General features: G+C 26.1%; 1 protein-coding gene and 3 non-coding genes across 5 annotated transcripts in view; 2 read left to right on the forward strand and 2 right to left on the reverse strand.

The window, feature by feature from the left end:
* LOC112598669 (discoidin domain-containing receptor 2-like) overlaps positions 1–21,280 on the reverse strand; it is a 258,298-nt gene that overhangs the window by 112,706 nt on the left and 124,312 nt on the right. For both annotated transcript variants that reach the window (XM_025345197.1, XM_025345198.1), the window contains exon 4: positions 9,101–9,332. In XM_025345197.1, coding sequence (XP_025200982.1) covers positions 9,101–9,332 — 232 coding nt within the window. The remainder of the gene's footprint in view (positions 1–9,100; positions 9,333–21,280) is intronic.
* Trnap-agg lies at positions 437–508 on the forward strand. Its single transcript has one exon. It is a non-coding gene; the product is annotated as a tRNA-Pro (tRNA).
* Positions 692–763, forward strand: Trnap-agg. The gene has a single exon. It is a non-coding gene; the product is annotated as a tRNA-Pro (tRNA).
* Trnap-agg lies at positions 3,995–4,066 on the reverse strand. Its single transcript has one exon. It is a non-coding gene; the product is annotated as a tRNA-Pro (tRNA).

Genomic DNA, 21,280 nt, shown 5'->3' on the forward strand with positions numbered 1-21,280 from the left:
TACATTCTGTACCTACTGGAGACATACAGTACCTACATACATCAGTATAACGACTAGGTATTTTACTATTGCACACTTTTGAAATACCAGGAAAAATAAAACGAACGATGACAACTGACGAGTAACAACTTACAAGTGCAGATTTAAGTACCAAACGGTGTTGGACGGAAAGAAAGTGAGTTAGTGAGACGGATAAAATAAAATAAATCGTCAGCGAATACGAAACTAAATGAAACTTACTGATGGATCGTAAATTATAATGATCTCTTGTAAAAATATTTTTGTCGTGAGAATTATGAACGATTCACCTTCTATGACAGTTTGACGGCTTTTCGACTTTATGATAATATTTTCCTCTGCTTATTAGACCGTTGATAATTATTCGTTGTTCATTCAATGGTTTTAGAAGACGTCTTTCGTTTGGAATTTCACGTGTGGCTTGGTGGTCTAGGGGTATGATTCTCGCTTAGGGTGCGAGAGGTCCCGGGTTCAAATCCCGGCCAAGCCCAACGAATTTTTTTCACTTTTTTTTCATATTGTCTAATCGATTATCTCTAAGACATAAAATTTTTGAGCGATTCAACAAATTTCATACGATAATAATATGTTACTAAGGTATTGTTTTTTCTCTTTTTATTCATAATAATTGTAGTTCTTCTTATGGTTAAAAGCGTATCTTCTTCAAACATGTGGCTTGTTGGTCTAGGGGTATGATTTTCGCTTAGGGTGCGAGAGGTCCCGGGTTCAAATCCCGGACAAGCCCAAAGATTTTTTGCTTTTTTTTTATTGAATAAATCGACTTTCTAATATTCAGTATTTTATATCACTAATATTATAATCCACAATTAAATTTTTACCATGATAATACGTGTTACAATGTCTTATCATACCATTATTATTATTATTATTGCAATTTGTTTTACTATTTTATCCGTTTAAACACATTTTTCAGGGAAGAACTACTTTAAACACCTATTTTTATTTATTTTTAGTCGGTTTACAATATCTATGCGCATACTATAAAAATAAATAACACACGCGCATCCATATATATGTATATATATTTATAGGATACGTTTTATGTTTCCGTAAGATGTTCCTTTCGTAGAGAAAGCTTTCAATCAATACACCTACGTATCATGTCGTGTTATATTATATACATATATTACGTTATAAAATATAATACACGTCGGCATTACGAACGCAATAAAAACTTTTAACAGCTTGAAGAAATATGCGTTTAAGGTGTTTGCCAGTTTGCGTGTCGTTCAAATCATTATTTCTGGATCGTTATACGTTGGTACGATCTGTTTTTCAAAAGTATTCTGATAAATTTCAATATAAATGTCAACGTATTATTACATAATATTCGGTGTTCCTATACACTATATTATTATCTATACGACTAAATTATACACTATATAAATATATAATATAAAGTATAATATATTATACCCATATAATAATACGGCAGTGTATATTTAAGTAGGTAGCTTATTTTCTAGAGCCAATTTGTGTAGAAGACAATGGTTATAGCAAAATATTAAACAAGTAAGGAATTAAGGTTGACGAATATCATTTTAACATTAAAGTTTTGTGTTATTTGGCTATGCGCTAAAAATATAATTAATAAGAATTAATATTATATGAATATATTATAATATATAAAAAAAATACATCACTTATGTTTATTGTAAACATTGTATAATACAAATATTTTCTAACAAAAAAACAAAATATTATAATTTAAGATATCGTGCATAATATAATTTAATATAAAATTAATCTATTCAGTATTTTTAATCGCTATTCTGTTATTTTATTACCTAGCATCTGATAATCAAATTAATTAATCATAAAATATTTGATTTCGAGCTTTTTTTAAACTAAACAACTTAAAGACCATATTTTCAAATGCTTATAATTTTGTACAATACTTAAAAAGTGTTCTGAGGTGATAAAAAACTCTATTTTTTCAATTAAAACCCTCTTTTTTACTATATATTATTAAGAGGATATTTTGCTTAAAAATGTTTATAATATATTAATATGCATATTGAATTCGAACAAATAATTTTTCAGTTATCAAATTTTTTAATAAAAATATTCTTTTTTACTCAGAACAACGTGAAGAGTGTTTGTTAAGATATCATCAATTTTTATTTAATTTCTATTTTCTAAATTATTTAGTACATATTACGTTAAATAAATAGATTGATGTGTACAGTTATATAAGTAACTATAAATTGATTACGTGTAACAGAACGACTGCACATCATCAGACCAACTCACGAGTCAGCCGATAACGTTTGCACTCCAATCCCCACTCATGCGGATATACGAACAGTGGAGGGGGGCATTATGAATGTATACTGAATAGCCGATTACACGTTTAGTGAAAATTTCACTTTTAATTTAATTTAATAGTACCTAGAAACAGTGAGAAATTAATATATTTAATGATAAAATTTTATATAAATTTTAATTCATAAAATATATATTTTGCTTTATAATCCCACTTAAGTTTTCATTATTTTAAGTGTAATCCGTATTGTATTCCTGATGTTTTGGTGCATGTTTGAAGTAAATTGTAGTTTAGTGGTTCATTAGTTAATGAAATGCGTATACAAAATGACAACGAAGTGCACATGTTTAAATTGGAAAATTCTACTTCCATAATATTATTATATATTACATTCTCATAGCGTTGCTTGTAATTATAGTTTTTTTTTTTCAATCCAATTTCTTTGGAAAGGCCAGAGAACGTTTTAGTAGAATATTTTCCATCACATTATTTCAAAATAGATATAAAATTGAAAACCTTATTATTTAAAAAAATTATAAGCTAAAATGTGTTTTGTGACTAGTGAGTTATGATGAAAATAATTGGTATTATTTAAATTATTACAACATGATTGATAATACTTATTTATAATACAAATTTACGGTACAGTCTATAGTTATTTAATTTTGTTATATTATAATTTCTAAGATTAATAATATGAACTTAAAAATGTATTTGATAAAACAATATATTTTTTCCTACTCCTGTGTTTATTGTTTATTTAATCAAGTATCAGACATCCGAGACTACAATTTTTTTTTTTTACGGCGAGAAAAAATTCTTCTAAATGGTTTTGCATACCAATAAGTTCTAAGAATAAAGAGTTTATAGAATTGTCTTCAAAGTAGTAATAACTCAATATAAAAAATTCACGCCGTAATACGCCGTAAAGTAACCGTAAATTCTGTGTAGAAATAGTTATTTATTGTTAAATATTGATCCAGGTCAAGTTAAAATTATAATTGACACAATATTATAATGATGTCTGAAGTAACAAAATAATTATAGTAAATAATTTGATTATTCCAACACTTAAACGTTAAGCCTAATAGTGTAAATATATAACAATGGTGCATAATATTATACTCTGAAGAGCTTCATAAAATTTAATAGAATTTATATACCTATAATTAAATTAAAAACTAAATACAAAACCCATAATATGTTTTGATTTTTTTGAGTTTAAAAATACTATACTATAAAAATATCCGTATTTTTTTTTATTATTAAAGCTACGAACCTTGTAAGTACATAATAACATTAGGCATCTGTGTATCATTGAATATGATTAAATTATACATAAACATCATTTACGCATTGGTCGCTTAATTCCTTTGTATTAAACTCTAATTGAAATAGAACTTAAATTATATTATACATTGTATTATTGCGATAATAGAAAATAAAATTGTTTGAAGTTGTTATATAATTTTTTTATTATAATTTATTTTTTTCAATTGATAATTTTTATTTAAATAAAATAAGTATAATTATTTTTGTAAACACGAGCGAAAAATTAAATAACAGTTAACGAATTTATAAATTGACGTCATTAGAAAATTAATGTTTGAATTGAAAAATTATAAAAAAAATTAATTTAGCTCGGTTGATAAATTGTAAAAAAGAAAAAAAAAGTGAAAAAAATTATTCGGGCTTGGCCGGGATTTGAACCCGGGACCTCTCGCACCCTAAGCGAAAATCATACCCCTAGACCACCAAGCCACATGAATGTTACGAGTAAATAATGCGTGTTTCAAATAACCATCAGGTAAAACCTACTTAATATGTTAAAGTTGTTGTTAACATATAATCATTATTAATACTTAAGGTTATACTTACAATAATACATGATTATGAACAAATGTATTTAATGTATATGTAACGTATTAACTATTGAGCCATTAAGCTACTAACCTTATAGTTGTAGTACACAATGTACTATATTAGCTTAGAAAGTAGGTATTTAGGTACTTTGGATTACAGTAAATTTTGTTTTTACTCATTTTGGAATTTGATGAATAGGAGGTATTTATTAATTTATTACCTACTAACTAGTAATAAGTAGTAAAAACTAGGAAGTAAAGTCTTAAAAACGTGTTACATGGTATTTTAATAGTACATATTTAGATTAAAAATTACTAGTAATTTTTTTTTTTTTTTTAGTTTTTAAATACAGCGAAAAAGTGGTAAAAAATATATACGTATAGGTAATCAACATTATTATGAAGACTGTTTAATCGAGTTTTTATCAAAATCTACACAAAGCTTTGTATAACTAAACAAAAACTTACATGCTCACAACGTACCTATGTACATAATTATCTGAATAAAATTACTACCTATACTTACTAGTACCTATTATATAAGTTTATGTGTCATCAACATTATCTTAATTCATAGCCACTCATAGCCTAAGTAATTGATTGTAACATAGAGATAGGGTCATAAGCGAAAATTCATTAAAATTTCGGGGAAAGGGCTGACATTTTTAATACCAATATGCGCCTATAAATAAGTCTAAATTAATATAAAATTATATTTTTAACAATTTTTGGTTGAGCTAATGAAATGTTTGAGAAGGTGCTTAGCCCCTCCCCAAGTCCCCCATTTCTACCTATACGTTGAAAGGCTATATAAATATAGTAACTTTCGCGTTATTTTAGGTTTTTCTAGTAAGACCGAACAAATATTTACTTGGTTGCTGTATATAAGGTAACAGACAAGTTGAAAATCAATTAAATATTACATGAGATGTTCTTTAGAAACCAAGGAATCGCAATTAAATTAAAAAATGGTTGTTTTGTTTTTTTAAATTATTAATGTGTCAGTTAATACTAGCGTTGGAATGAAAAAAAGTATATGCAATATGCACACTTCCACTATTGCATACACGGTTTTTATAGGAACACGTCCAAGTGTCTATAGTCTATTATATCTATTTAATTATAAATTGACTCTCAATACGACAACGATCTACCACTAAGTACCCAATATCGTATTTCATTAAAATTATACAAACATTAAATAGACATGTTTTTTTCACCAACAACAGGCTTATATGGTGCTGCTTTTAAAATCAAGACCCTGTATATTATATACTATATATACATAATATGTATGTTTGTGCGATATGCGCGTTGTCGAAATAGCAAACAGATAAGACGTGCTGTTTTCTTTTATGATCTCACATCAAGAATATAGTTTACACACACGCACACAAACACATACATGTATAGATGCACTTAAGTCTTATAGCATATAGGTCAGAACCACTTTGATGTCAATACGTGATGACTACACTCGGCGCTGTTACTATATGGAAGGCTTGACTCTTTTTCTTTCACAAGTTTTTAGGATTATCCCCGAAAACTTAATCGAATACGGGATTTGGAAATAGTCAAAATTCAATTTAAAATACTTCTACCACAAATAGAAATGTTGTTTCCACATCCCACTAAATAAATATATTTTGAACAAATTTTTACAATACGACGAACACGCACAATTTGATGTCTTATATAGGTAAATAACAAAAGGTTTTCAACAAAATCGCTTAACGAATTCAATGTTTTTACCACTGTTCTTTTTTCAAGTAAATATTGTTCAAGTGTAGTTTTTTTTTTGTATGTACAAGCTTTACAATAAAATTGACTATTATTATAATATTATTTTTGTTTGTTATACATTTTAGGTTTAAATATCATTTGAATATAATTCGTTATAATATTGATTTTCAAAATATGTATAACAATTACAAGTATGTATTTATTTTATACTTAAATAATAAATTAATGTCTTATAGGTTATGCATTAAAATTCTACTTAGAACTTACCAAAATACAAAAAAACTGATAGAAATTTTATTGCGATGATGCCTGACTGCCTGAAAAACGAGGTGAAAATCCACGTGCTTTACAGCATGATGGGTTGAAAAAAAAAACTATTTATTTCTCTTCAACCGTCGTCGTCGTGCTATCAAATCATTGTGTAAATATAGTGAATTGTAATCGCTTTCGTTCAATTTGACTCGTGTACGTACGTGCAGTATTTAAATCAATGTCTATCTAATATACCTATATATCGGTATTACATAGTATAGGTACGCACGACGCGTGCATGCCCAAACACCAACCCCGCGAATGGGACAACACCACGCGCATAGCAATAATATATTACAATGCAATTACGTTATAATGAACGGCAAATGTCAATAATAATAATATATATTATGAGTGTAGGCATTTGGATTTTGAAACTGATTATGTTTACGCGGAGTTATTAAAATATAATACAGCAGACACGTGCGGCTTGATTAGAGGACTAGTTCTATTAAAGGGACGGATATTATATTATATTGTATTATGCCGTGTTAGCCTATGTCACGAGGCACACAAAAGTTATCATTAAAACGGAGAAAATTGTGGAAAACAATTTGCAACCCGTTCCTTGTGTGCGGAGACAGCAGCGATGTCCGGAACTAGCGTTTCAAGGATGTCTTCCGTGAGAAATTATATCAGGAACCAGTAAAATTTTTATCGAATCGTAGCCAATAATAAGATAAAAATTAATTAACTAGCCGTGTCTCGTATAGTGATCATGAAATCATTTCGATTTCTCACAAAGGAGACCGAATATATATTGTCTCATTAGTTGATTCTAACTATAATAATATATATTATTGTACCTATTATTATATTGTCATTAATTATTATACGATGCATTACGATTATGCACTATACCTATATCGCAGATAAGATTATAGTCTACGACGTGGAAGCGAAAAATTATTACATCGTTTTTATTATTTTTAGTTTCTTAAATCAAACAAACGATATGGTTTTTTTGTTATATTATTTGGGCCATATTATACCAAATAAATGATTTCATAATGTATGTAGAGTAACACTCAAAGTACTAAAGAAAAACGGTAGGTACTGTTCGATTTTAATACCGTCGATGAAACAATAATATTATTTAATTCGAGTCAATGAAACACACACTTGAAAACAGGAAGATAAAAGTATTATAATCACATTCCCTAATGGCTGTGTTCCTGATACTGACATCGTCGTGGTATGTTCGGTACATACTGTATTTTGGCGTATTTTAAATCGCAGAATAACATAATATTGTCTTGATGATTCATTTTATGTAATTTGTTTTAATTTGCTTTAAACTTTCTATAGTATACCTGTTTAAGTACTCAATTGATATTATTTATGTTTTATTTTTATTTATAATTAATTTATAACAACTTCGTATACGTGAACGAATTCGCGAACATTATAACGTTTATAGTAATGCAATAATGTTGACAGTAAGACTCGGCAGTAACATAAATAAAATAAATTAGTGTTTACATTTTAAAAATAATAAACATAGCTGATGTTAAGTGTTTTTGTTAAATTATTAAGTGCGTTTTTATTTTGTAGGTATACTTTGAAAATACATAATTCACAACATAAATATTTATTTTCAAAATACATTTTTAATTAAACGTAGGTATCATATTTTAAATTATTATATTAAGTACCTAATACATAAAGAAACGAAATATCTTTTTAAACACTACTTATTTATATAAATTTTGTATTGCTTTTTATTCTTAGAATTGTTTATTTCTTATATTTAAATAAATGTTAATCGGTCTTAGTCACTGTATAACACTCAAAAATCGGACATTATGGAATATCTGGATTTTTATATTAATATAATCGGTCAAAAATGGTTCAATAATACAATAATACAATATTATATCAACACTGCTCTTTAATATCGAAAATACCACATTTTTCTATTGAATTTTTATGTCATTGACAATATTGTATGACTAACATCTATAGGATGTACCACTGCAGTAAAAAAAAAGTATGGTTGACGATCGATTTTCAGTTCACGCCGTTCAATCATCATCAGTATGTCAAACCATCGTATGGTGTTTTTATTTCATTTATTATAAATATATTGTCAGTATAATATATCATTATAAATTATTTACATTTTAAAGTTACGAGACTTTCAATTTATATGCTAAACAATAGCAATAATACAATTATTATAAAATTATAAAATAGATAAAATGTCGATTAATAAAATAATGACTTTAAGTCTTGAACTATATACTGATTACTTTGTAATATTTATATTGCTACTGCAAATAACTTACTCAATTTAATATTACGTCAATCACTATTAAAATACATATATAAGCAGTTTTTTTTTCCAAGAAAACTATAAATGTTTTATTTTTATATACAAAATAAACAAAAAATTGATTGAAAAGTAACTTTAACCTGTCTCGCTGAAATGAAAAAGTTGAATAATATTTCCTTACACTATCGTATAGTTTGACGAGATATCTATTCATGCAGTTTTATAGAGCAAACAACGTGTTACTTCCTAAGATTATTTCAGTCCGTCAAATGTCTCGCGTTTATATCTGATAGTATCTTGTTGACGTATATACGCGGTATTTCGAGCATTTTATTATAAGGACCGTCACAAGTCAAAAAGCTCTAATACATTTCCTTTTATAAATTATATTATATATTATTGTATTCAGAGAACTTGAGTAAATTGAATTCGATACTTTTGTACCAGTTCAATATATACAACGTACAGTAAACGCATTACTATTGCACCATGTCACGTTATAAACGATTTATACGTCTTGTCTGTCGGTATTTCTGCAGACAAATGTAGTAATAATAATATGTCTAGTAAAGTACGTAAAATAGCAATGATGGATGCACTTGCCTGTTTACCGTCTCTGCCTTTCCACCGCGTCCACTTGTTAGAACCAGGCCTCCAATAGTCTATCATAATTTCCTCGACGAATTCTTTGCCGGATCCATTACCGTATCGACCTTGACTTTTGATGCCTGTGACCGCGTGCAATCCTTGCAGGTTCACCTCCAAATACTGTCGGCCATCGTTCGATATCATACCCTTCGGACACCAAGCGCCACCGCTGCCTTCATATTTCAGTCTGGAAATCGAAAATGATTTTTTTTTTTTTAAATAATTGTAGCGTACGTTTTATTATAGTTTGGATGGTAATTTTTTGGCTGTATTCTATGATTGAAATATTAAAAAAAAATCATAATAATATATTAGTATAAAACATATAGTATACTTTTAGATATCAAGCTAAAATATAAATTATATTGTTTGGTATGTTTAGTTAAATAGTTTACCCAAGAAGCAGTATATAACTATACTTTTCAAATTTTAAATCGATTAAACAAACTTTTATCATGTAATATGAAATTCAATTGAAATAGTCATAATTAGGATAATATAAACACCAGCATTGTACTTCTAAATTGTTGTTCTAGAATTGAGCGTTTAATTATATAAATATAAAAATAACATCAATTATTCTATGTTCGTAGATAGATTATGTTTACCTCCATAGTTTTTATACGAATATTATTCTAAACGAATTTAGGACATATTATTACATTAAATGCTTAATTTAATAGTCTGATTAATTATTACAGTAACTGTAATATTATTATATTTTGTGTTTTTGGTCAAATATTAAATTATTTGGTCAGTACGTCTAGAGCACCATAAACTCTGTTGCTATTCACCTGTCATAATTGAGACGTTATAATTTCCAATTAGATAACTCTAATACAATATATTTCTTTTTTTACTTAAGTTCAGCAAATAAAATCGTCTAATTTATTATTTAGTTAGCAGATAAATTTTATTGTGTGTTAATTTTATGTGTTTACGGCTTACCATGAAATTTGAACATTCAGTAATATTTTACATTAAAATCAATCATCGATTAAATGTTAAATCCCAAAATTGAAAGTAATATTATGTAACTAGAAACCACAAATTATTATCATTCTTGATATTTCTTTACCTAATTATTTGAGAAGCGTATACAGTAAATTATTATCATCAATATGAAATTGAATCTTAGAGTTTTCTTGTAAACTTCAAATAATTTTTTAATAAGCAACATTTGTTACACAAAGTATTACAATAAGAAGTTGTGATGAGTTTATATTGGGCAAAGTTTATAACTAGTGATAAAACTTCGGTATAAACTCATATGTAAATTAATTAATTCTACATTACTATATTATGTTCATTATATTATTATAACTTATAAGGCATGTATAAATGTAATAAAAAAGTTTTCCTTGTTTGTTAAGCACTTATTTCAGTAGGTACTCAATGATATGAAATGTTTTATATTAACAAAAACAAAACACTAATGCGCTAAATGTAAAAATAAAATATTTACTTGACAGTTATATTTTTATACAGAGTAATTCATTGAGTACGATCACTCCCATTTTTTCTATAAAACCGAATTTATTCAAATTCTGATTTTTAAAATGTTAACACACTTAAATTCTACATTTTAAAATTATTTAGATTTTTTGTACTACTATTTAGGGTTGTACTATGGTCATACAACTTTCTGTTTTTCTTATTTAAACCCCCCCCTCTTTATCTACAGTAAATTTGTTGGTAAGAATTGTTTTGAAATGTTGATGTACCTAACTAAAAATTTAAACGAATAGTTTTTCAGATATGAAAATTTATTTATCTAGGTACTAAAGATAATAGTTTTTAAAAATTATTTGATCAAAATATAAATTAGATGTAATATCAGATCTAATAATTATATTATGCTTGACTAGTTTCACAAATTATAAATGACAGATTAATATTAATTTCAAACATTTTAAATTTACCAAAGCTATAATACCTTCCAAAAACCATCACGACGGATCGTTTATCCATATTACATTAAGTTAAATACCTAGCTCAAAAACTACTTGTTTTGATTCATCAAAACTGTCAGATAAAATAAGTCACAGTATAAAAAATTAAGAGGGTTATCATTTGAAAAACAAAAATGTATACCTCCATAGTACGCTAAAAATTTTCTAAAAAAATTTAAATAACTGCAGAATCGAAGAAAAAAATTTTGTAAGCATGCTCGGTAAATTACTCCGTGTATATTATGGTCGTGCAGATAGATGGACTCAAAATCAATGTGAAAACGATAAGGAAAGAGTAGTCTTATAAATAAGCCGTTAACCCATAAAAAATATCTATAACCCGTGCACATGTATCGTTATATTTTAGAATTTTACGTGAATGTTTTACCGCGACGAACCAGAGCAATTGTGACACGATGACGGAGCATTTTTTACACATAAGTAATTGCACAATAGGTGCCTTTGGAGTGGTAGTTGGGTGAGTCTCGATGGGCGGGTGTGAGATGACGTTGTGTACTATTTACTTATTGGAGGCGTATTCCGTGTGCACTGTGCACTGCATTCACGCACGACACGACGAAAAACCGATGTGATGCAATTCGTCAACGTCCACCCGCCGGGAGTTACGCGTGTATATACGCCTACGATAATAATAATAATAATATATATAATATTATTACGGAAAAACGATCGAGAAATGATAAATCTCATTTCTCCGCACTGTGTAGCAGTGTAGCGGTGGACGAACTGTACAAAAACTGTCGATAAGACGTACTATATAATAGTTGAACGCCGTGGTATTTCGACGTTGTCGCTGTCCCTCTAAAATTTCTCCGGAAACGACAAGAAGATATTTTGACGGGATGGGTTAAGACGTATGAAATTTAATGAAAATAAATAAAAACGATAACAATTTTGGACGGTTAAAATCTTCCGGAGAATATTATAGTTTTTAAAAGATATTATCGCTAAAAAATAATCGACAATCCGAATATTAACATAATATTTTATTATTATCTATAATACATACGACACTTCGAAGTTTGTCTAGATTGGCATGTATAATTTATTATTTTTTAGGGATATTATTATCTCAAGAAACAAAACACGAAGTTATTTATATATTCATGGAAAAACGCTACTAGGTTTACAAAAGTTATGTATTTATTTAAACGTTATGCTATAGAAGTTTTGGTTTTAGAACCAATATGGTTCTAAGATTGAATTTACTTTTAAAAATACCGTCTATTTAATTATTATAGTGTTAATAATCGTGTTGCTGTTTAATTAAACCTGCAAGTTGGATTGCGCATACGCGATACGCCCATATAAAAGGTCTATATTTTTTGTTAAAAAATATGTCTTTTTACTATTTCCTAGTTCTTCGTTAAAAATCCTAAAATTTAAATCTAAGGTTACTGCCTACCGGACAGTAATATTTCATGTTTTCTTTAAGATAAAATACACTGCACCTATATACAAATATAGTACCTACGTTATGTATACAGTTAATTTTTTTTTTTCATTTATTCTAAATAACAGGTAGGTACCTATAGTACGTTTTCCGGAGTTTTATTATTATTTGTTTTTAAAAAACGGCCATTACGCATTGTTATTATGCTAGAATCTAGTATTGTATGACTATCAAAGGTAAATTACCACGAACAATTACAAGTTTTTATTTTAACAATAGCATCCACAGTAGCTGTGATTTGTGAATGTTTTATAAAAATGTATAATAATATATTACGATCTACATAGGTAGTTTTAGATACAATTTATATTCTCATGAAGTGATACGGTTTTTATTTTTAATATGTTTTACTAACAAGACGTGTTATATTTATATTTTTTTATTATTAGGCCTTATTAACTGTACTTAAAAAAAAAAATGTAGTAGGGGATTACATTAGCTTATAATGTTATCCCCATCATTATTTTAAGGAAAATTTGAATGACCGTGTAGACGTATGAGACGTTATCAGTAAATAATGGGTACGTGTAAAAATTATTTTAAATATTATTATTGTGTAGCAGGTACTTTTTTTGTATTATATTGTATATAGTAACATACGTATAAAAATATGTAAATTGTATAATACTGTAATTAATATTGTTTATACTGACTTATATTATCACTAAAATACTTCTAACGATTTAACTGTTTACTTATGTAATGAAATTCACAATTATTATTCTTTTTCATTTGATCCTTTAGATTTATTTCCATTTTTTTTTTTTTTTTTAATTCTCGTGCATTTTTTCATTGTCATTGTTATAGAAAAATATATCTTTAAAAATAATATTCAAATATTTTATTGTCTTCCGTATGTTATATTATTAGCAACATTCAACATCGGATATTGTTTTTAATCTATATCTATATTACATTATCTACCTAATTTTACGTTTCAGCTAATCGTTGATTGTGAAGGGATCTGGACAAGTCAATAGTTTATATTTTTTTTCTTTTGCGCTAATAAAATTACAAATTTATGTTTTGATGTTTTGTGTATAATATTTTAAGGCGTCAATAAATATAAAACTATTGTTTTCTTTTTGTACCTAGTTATTTAATAAGAGTTAGTTTATTTATTTTACAAAAATATCTAAGTAATTGGTATTCTTTAATAAAGTCTGTATTTGTTGTTAAACTTTAATGAGTCCCAAATAGCAAATATTTTAAAATCTTAATATGTTTAACGTTAATAAATTCTCAATTTTTAAAGAAACTGGCGGATATAAATGCAGTAACTATTTTACGTAATGTCACCGTTGAAAAGAGTCACTACTTTTTACCTAACTTCATATTATTTGTTTATACACTAATTGAATTTAAGAAGTTTTATCTCTTAAAACAATTCTAAAATAAAGACCAAATAGGGATATAATTTATTCATCAATAAAATTCACCTTCTAAAGAAACTTGAACAGTAGTCCCAACGTTCACTATCAGTCTAAAATTTAATTGAATTTTAATCAACGTTAAATTAATTGTATTAATAATTAATTTTTGATGTTCTATTCTTATAGATTGTATCAGTGCAAATAGTACTCAACGTTAAGGGATCAATTATTTTTTTTAGTTTTAATAAGCGTTAATTAAAACTAAGAAATATATTCAATGTATTCCCATGATTAAAGAAACCTGCAAAACTTACAAGGGATGACATGTGTGTATTTATATCAATAGTTGATAATATTAATCAAGATTTTTATGTTTTGTTTTTTAAATTTATTAGTAGTTGTTAAAATATTATTATTTATGAGTTAAAATTCAAAATTTTCTTTGCGTTAAAAATTGTTTTAAATTCTTATTTTAAAATATATTTATTAGAAATAATATCTCAAATGATAATACAAAAAGGTTTTTTATTAAAACTAATATGATTCATTTTAATATAATTTATCTCAATTCCCGGTTACATTAAAATATATTAATAATATATTGTATGTACTTACCCATAATACTATAGTTCAATAATTAAGATATTTTCATTTCATTTCTGTATCATACGTAAATTATTTGTGATGACTATACATTTTGTACAAACGAAATGTATATACAATTTTTAATAAAAAAAATTAAAATTTGAGTCTAATATATTAATATGCATATAAAAATACAAAACAATTTTATTTATTTTCGATTGTCACAAATATATTTTATCTATTTTTTATTACAATTATCGTTTTAAAATATAACAGGCAATATAATAGTTGTAATACATTTAAATAATTAAATAAATAAAATAATAAATTTAATTTTCAAATTATTTAAAGATTCTTTGATGCATAAACATTTTACCTTATGTTATTGAAGTTTAAAAAGTTTTTATATATACGTATATATACAATACATATATTATAATTTAAAATATACTAATATTAAACTGATTTATTTATTTATTTTTCGCTAACATATTTTGATTTAATTTAATATAAATAACGTATTTACAACTGACTTAATTAAGAACATACATACACAATATTAATTACAATTCAGTAATATCCTCAATATTCTTCAACAAATATTTGTGATTTTCAATACATATTTCTATTGTTCAATTCAATACAGAACTAATTTATTTGCTTCAGTATTCGACATAAGGGTGGGTCTAGATTCCAATCATAGTTTATTACTCTTTCTATTTTACGAGCACGATTAAAGTACAATATTTTTATTTATTTTATTATTATATTTTTTTTATCATTTTATTAAATTAATTGTAAGCTCTTAATTTTATTTGTTATTAAAATAATAAAAAAAAAAAAAATGTAATGAAAAAAAATAATATAAAAGCTAACATAATATAATATAGAACAATGAAAAAGCAATAATATAAAATAAAATAATATGTATTATAATAAATATAATTTAATGTTATTTGATTATATTGGTTGTAAGTTAATATTATTTATAAATTATAATGATCAATTCAAGCACTTAAAATATATAATATTCTATATTAATTTTGATCCTTATTTCTGAGAACGGACAAAAATATATAATTTTCTTTTCTATTGCAGTAAACAAAATTTAAAAATATTATATTCACTTAAACCAAAAATACATTAGAATATTTAGAATCAATAATTTCTACTAATATGTTGACATGAATATACCTAGCTATCGGATAAAGTTTGACCTTTTCCAGCTTAGTGGTTAAACGATCTTTGAGTATTTCTAATGATTTGCATTTAACAAAAACGTTAAAAAGTTGATTTGAAAAAAGTATACATTGTATGTTTATTCAAGTACCTACTTTAAATGTATTTCAATTGATTGAAATTGTTTAGCATGTAAAAAAAATTAAACATTAAATATTGTAAAGGATTTTCCTCGGTGCCTGAAACGTTGCGACTTATTTTTGGTAGCTATGATGGTAGAACACTAATATAATTAAAAAAGTATAAAGAACTATGCACTTTTTGCGTCTTGTGGTTTAAAAAAAATCATATAAAACATTATATTTTATGAATACCTTTCCATAAGGGTACACTTGCACTTTTTTTACGAATAAACATATTTCACAATTTTATTCGTTACGGTTACGAATTTCATACATCGTACTTTAAAAGTCATTATAATAATTTATATATAGCACGACAAACTTGTATACGTGAAAATACTCATATAGTTAAATACGCATCGGGATTTTTTTTTTTTTTTTACATATTTTCGGTTCGTTTTTCAAATTTAATAACGACAACGATCAAAACGAAAAACGACAAGTTATAGTGAAGAGTTAGGTAATACAGGCAGGATAAATTCGAGGTGGTGGTTTGTATTTCAGGTCAGCAATTAACGTCCGAGATGTAATCTAACATCTGACGGCTTTTCACTAAAGTGTCAAGCTACGCTAACGAGAAACTAACCAACGTCCCACGGCCACGGTTTTATGTACCAGTAAAAGTCAAACGAATAATGAGTTATTATTTTTATTCTTACTTTTTCGTTTTTTAGTTGTTATTATTTTTATTTTACACTAAAATGCCGAAGAACTGACTATGTTCTTACTGCCACATTAAAATCTTTAAACTAAAAATTTGCTATAAAAGTAAAGGCAAAAAATAACATCAAATAACGACAGTATTTCATAAGTGTACTTGAAACAGTAGTTAAAAAAAATAAAGTTGTAAAAAATAAAAAAAAATTACTATCAATTACTATACCTAATATAAGCAAATATGAAAGTACTTTTATGATAAAATTATTTAAAAAAATTAATGGTATGTATTTAATCAATAAGAATAAACATATAGAATATCAGCCGTTTGTATATGTTTATTCAATTTTAATATATATATAATATATTACGTAAATTACCTATTTGATTCAACAAGTATAATATAATATTATATTAAACCTAAGCAATTTAAATATATAATAATAATTGTATTGTGATATGCCCAGGTAGTTATCAAATAAACTTCAATACATTTTTTCTAGATTTTCAAAAGAAAAACCATTTATTTCAAGTTAAGCTAGATTTAAAAAAAAGAAAAAGAAATAAAGCTTTACCAGTCATGGCCATTTGAGATGGATATTAATATTAAATATGCAAAGCTGGCTCAAGATTTAAAAAATAATAATAAAAATAAACCTAAATAGAACTCGAGACTTGGCAGAACAACCATAGAATATATGACAGCGGGTTATTAGAAAGATATTCTATAATGGGCAGAGATGGAACTCAAATACGAACCAAGGAAATAAAAAGCTCAAGCTCGTACAAGTATAATATAAATCGATTTCTGTCCTAACAAACACATGCAATTATATAAGAACAAATATAAGAATAATCTTTATTATTATACTACTTTATACAATGAAATATTTTAATTAATCTACTAAAGAACACTGTTAAAAGTTGTGCATTTATGAGGTACGTATATGGAGGAGATAGAACCCGTTAACCTTTATTTTAAAATAATATTTTGATGACAAGTATCTTATAACGATATTAATTAATTAATTAATGCTTAAAATGTCAATTGTTGGTTTTGAGAAAATAAAGCTGAGAAATTTTATATTTATACACAACTGCTTTAGTAAAAATTAATAATAATAATAGATAATTAATAGTTATACCTTAATTATTCTAATGGTCTTTTACGAGCAAGAATAAATAAAACGGATTGCCTTATTAGCATGTAACCGCAGTATAAAAATTATTGTGCTATATGAAGTTATGGCCGAGTTAAATTTAAATAATAAAAAATTCAATTTGTATAATATATATATAAATGATATAATAAAGTAATAACTACTAGATAATGCTTAAGTTTCGTGTATATTATTTTGTAATAGCATTAAATATAATTTAGATAAACTAAAATTCCACATTGGTACTAAAATAATGTATACAATTTACACATTAGTATAAAAAAGACATTACATTTTGACTTATCAAAACATTTAATCAGAGTAATATACATATATTTTATGATATTATTTGGTAATTCATTTTATGTTTATAGTATTAAGAAGACAAATTTAGTCCTATATTTGGATCAAACTAGATGTATTTGACTAAATATAATTAGAATAATAATTTCCACGGGTCAGTGATAAATAATATCAAATAAAACTTAATTTCCAAAAAGAAAATTAATATTTAAAAATCTAAAACGTATTTGCTGTCTAAGTACACAAACAGTAGCTTTTCAGCAGTTTTACATCATAGCTATATAGAAGTTGTCGATTGAAGAAAACCTAGGAGCAAGCTAACTATTTTGGGATTCATGTTTACTTCACCACAAACGGGGCAAAACAAGGAGATATCATAGTTCATACCTCCTCTTGGGATTACATTATTACCCAAAGGCTGACCACAACGCCCTTCTGTAAAAGCTCCAAAGGCTATTTGTGAACAGGCAAAAGGTGTTTGCTATCCCCAGACGGTCGATAACCAGAGTCACAGGGTCAAATACGGTGTTTACCCATTTACAATCACCAATCAAACCTTAACGTCATAACGTCTATCTATCATTTATAAAAAAAAAAAAAAAATAGTGTATATTTCAATAACTGTACTAAAACAAAAATGTAAACAATTATTTATTTTTCTCACGAAAAATAGCAAAAAATGGCCAAATTTCTAAAGTGAGATGAATAGATACACTGATCGCCGAGCATGTTCTTTATTTTTGTAAAATTTTACTTGTAGTATATATATATATACCAAACACGAAACTGTCCAATTTAGGAGATAATAACTAAACACTTTACTTCTTATATTAATGTCAAGTCACCATCAAATGTTCTTTGTGAACTTTTTTTTACGATTTATTTTTGTGAAATAAATACAAAAATAATATTTAAAATGATTTTTAACATAAAGTTTTATCAGTCACGTGTAATAAAAACCATAATGTATAAAATGTTAAACACAAATCGTGTTAATAATAATATTATAAAAATAAAGTTTAGTCATTATTCATCATTACCACGGAAACACGTTCATCTTGCCACGGCTTGGAAAATTACACAAAATAACTTTTTTTCAAATTTACATATTATTAGGTATTACAAATATACCTAAATGTTATGTACATATATCAGCTGTGAAGACTTTGCTGAATTTATGTGCACTACGCTGAAGTGTCTGCTGCTGTACTATATTAATCATTACCCACTTATTTGACATTTATCGGTATTTTTTGGACGTTTCGTAGCATTATTAGTTTATTTCATAGCACTGCCTGCATATCAACTATCATACTTAGAGTTTAGAGATCTTTTATATTAAATAAATTATGACGAATGACAGGTATAATATATAATAAAAGGCTTCATTCGTCAGTCCATATTGGTTCGCTACTGATGTCTGCTGAAAAGTACGAACTACTTACGACGAATTATTCAATATGTTGGTTGATATTTCTATTAGGAACTTTTTTTTTTTGCAATTGTTCTTTTGTGAAGCCACTGTATTAGATTATACAAATTAATAAATGAATCAACATTAATATTGTAAAATTGTTTTTTTTTTTAACTATTTTAAACGAAAATTGTTAAATTTTCTCGTTAGAATATGTATTGCGCAATATATACATTATGCATAAGCAGAAATTAAGAATATACTACTTACATACATATACAATTATTTAAATTTAAAAAGTTATATTTTTAATAATTTAACTAACAAATGTTTTATAATTAAAAATATTATTTGTCCACAACTATCGTGAATAATAAACAACAATAATAATAATAATAATAATAATAATAATACATTTTCTGGTTCTAAAGGTCTTAAAAAATGTATTCTTAATAATTATCCGATTACAAATTAAATAATTAGATACAATAATGTAAACCTAGCAGTTTGTTTTATTATTACAAAAGATTACTGTATTAAATAGTTCGATGAAGCTGTTGTTAAATTACATATTATTGTAAATGACAATAATATGTAATTTAAATGTATGTAATAATTATAAAAAATATTTTAATTTAAGTAAGATTATTATATAATATCTACTGTAACAATAATAAATGGTTGAAATACAAGGGACCAAAGTTATTCGTATGTGATTCAACATATTTTATAAATAAACACACGAATATAGTAATTTTATTTTAAATTAAATTGAGAAAAAGTGGGTAATAAAATAAAGTGCTTGGCAGCTCAGTGAATAGACTACTCAACCGACTATTCGATAGGTTCCGATTCGAATGCGGTCCGACCATCTATCTTTATGTCTACCCTACAAATTCGTGGTCAATGGAGTATTAAGACTCGTTGAAAGTTATTGAGGGATACAGGTATTAAAAATGTAAGGTAATAATATTTTTATAAAAGATAAGTGATAACGAAATTAATAATAAGTCCATATTTACGCGTAAGTAGGTACATGGGCGAGTATTTATATCGTGAAGCGAAAGAGTAAATAAACATAAGTAGTTGAGAAAATGGAAAAAATAAGTTGTCAGACTAGCATCTACGTGAAGAAAGGACTAAATTTTTTTAGTGCAAGCTAAATAACATTATTGTGTTTTATAACTATTGAACTAGCTGGCCATATTACACAATAGGTATGAAACTCTAGTTCGATAAAAGATTGTTAAGCACGTTTCAGGAAACAATAGCTGTAAAAAAAACAAAAACAAAAAGATACTGTAGTTACACAAAAAGTATATATTATAAAAGAGAAACAGTAAAGAACGATGTAGTCGGATAGAAAAGTTCAAATACCAAGAATCCATGTTTCGAAATAACGTATCATAAAATATGTTATGCATTGAATCGAATAAAATAACGAAGATTTATCGTAGTTCAGTACGAAGAAATGAATACAGCTAGAATAAAAAATATAGGGTAAATGTTTTTTTTTTTTTTTAAATTAATAGAGTTCATGGTAAAATGTTAGTTAAAGGGTCAAAAGGGGAGGGTAAATATAAATATTTTTAGATAAAAGCCGAGATAACAAGTCGCGACTTAGATAGTTATTATTTAGTATTAAAAACATTTACTGAAGAGTGAAGACTTAATTTAAGACTTAATATACCCAAGTAAATGAGGGGTAGTAATAGTTTCAAGTAGGTATTTTATAAGTGCAAAATAATTAATTATGATAGCGGTGAGCGAAATAAAAGCGTAATGCCCATTTAAAAAAAGTACAGTAAAAAATTGTTTAAACGGCTTAAGAGACGATATTATATATACGTACCTAT

Source organism: Melanaphis sacchari, unplaced genomic scaffold (genome assembly GCF_002803265.2).
Source record: "Melanaphis sacchari strain LSU unplaced genomic scaffold, SCAv2.0 Contig49_pilon_pilon, whole genome shotgun sequence".
NCBI lineage: Eukaryota > Metazoa > Arthropoda > Insecta > Hemiptera > Aphididae > Melanaphis > Melanaphis sacchari.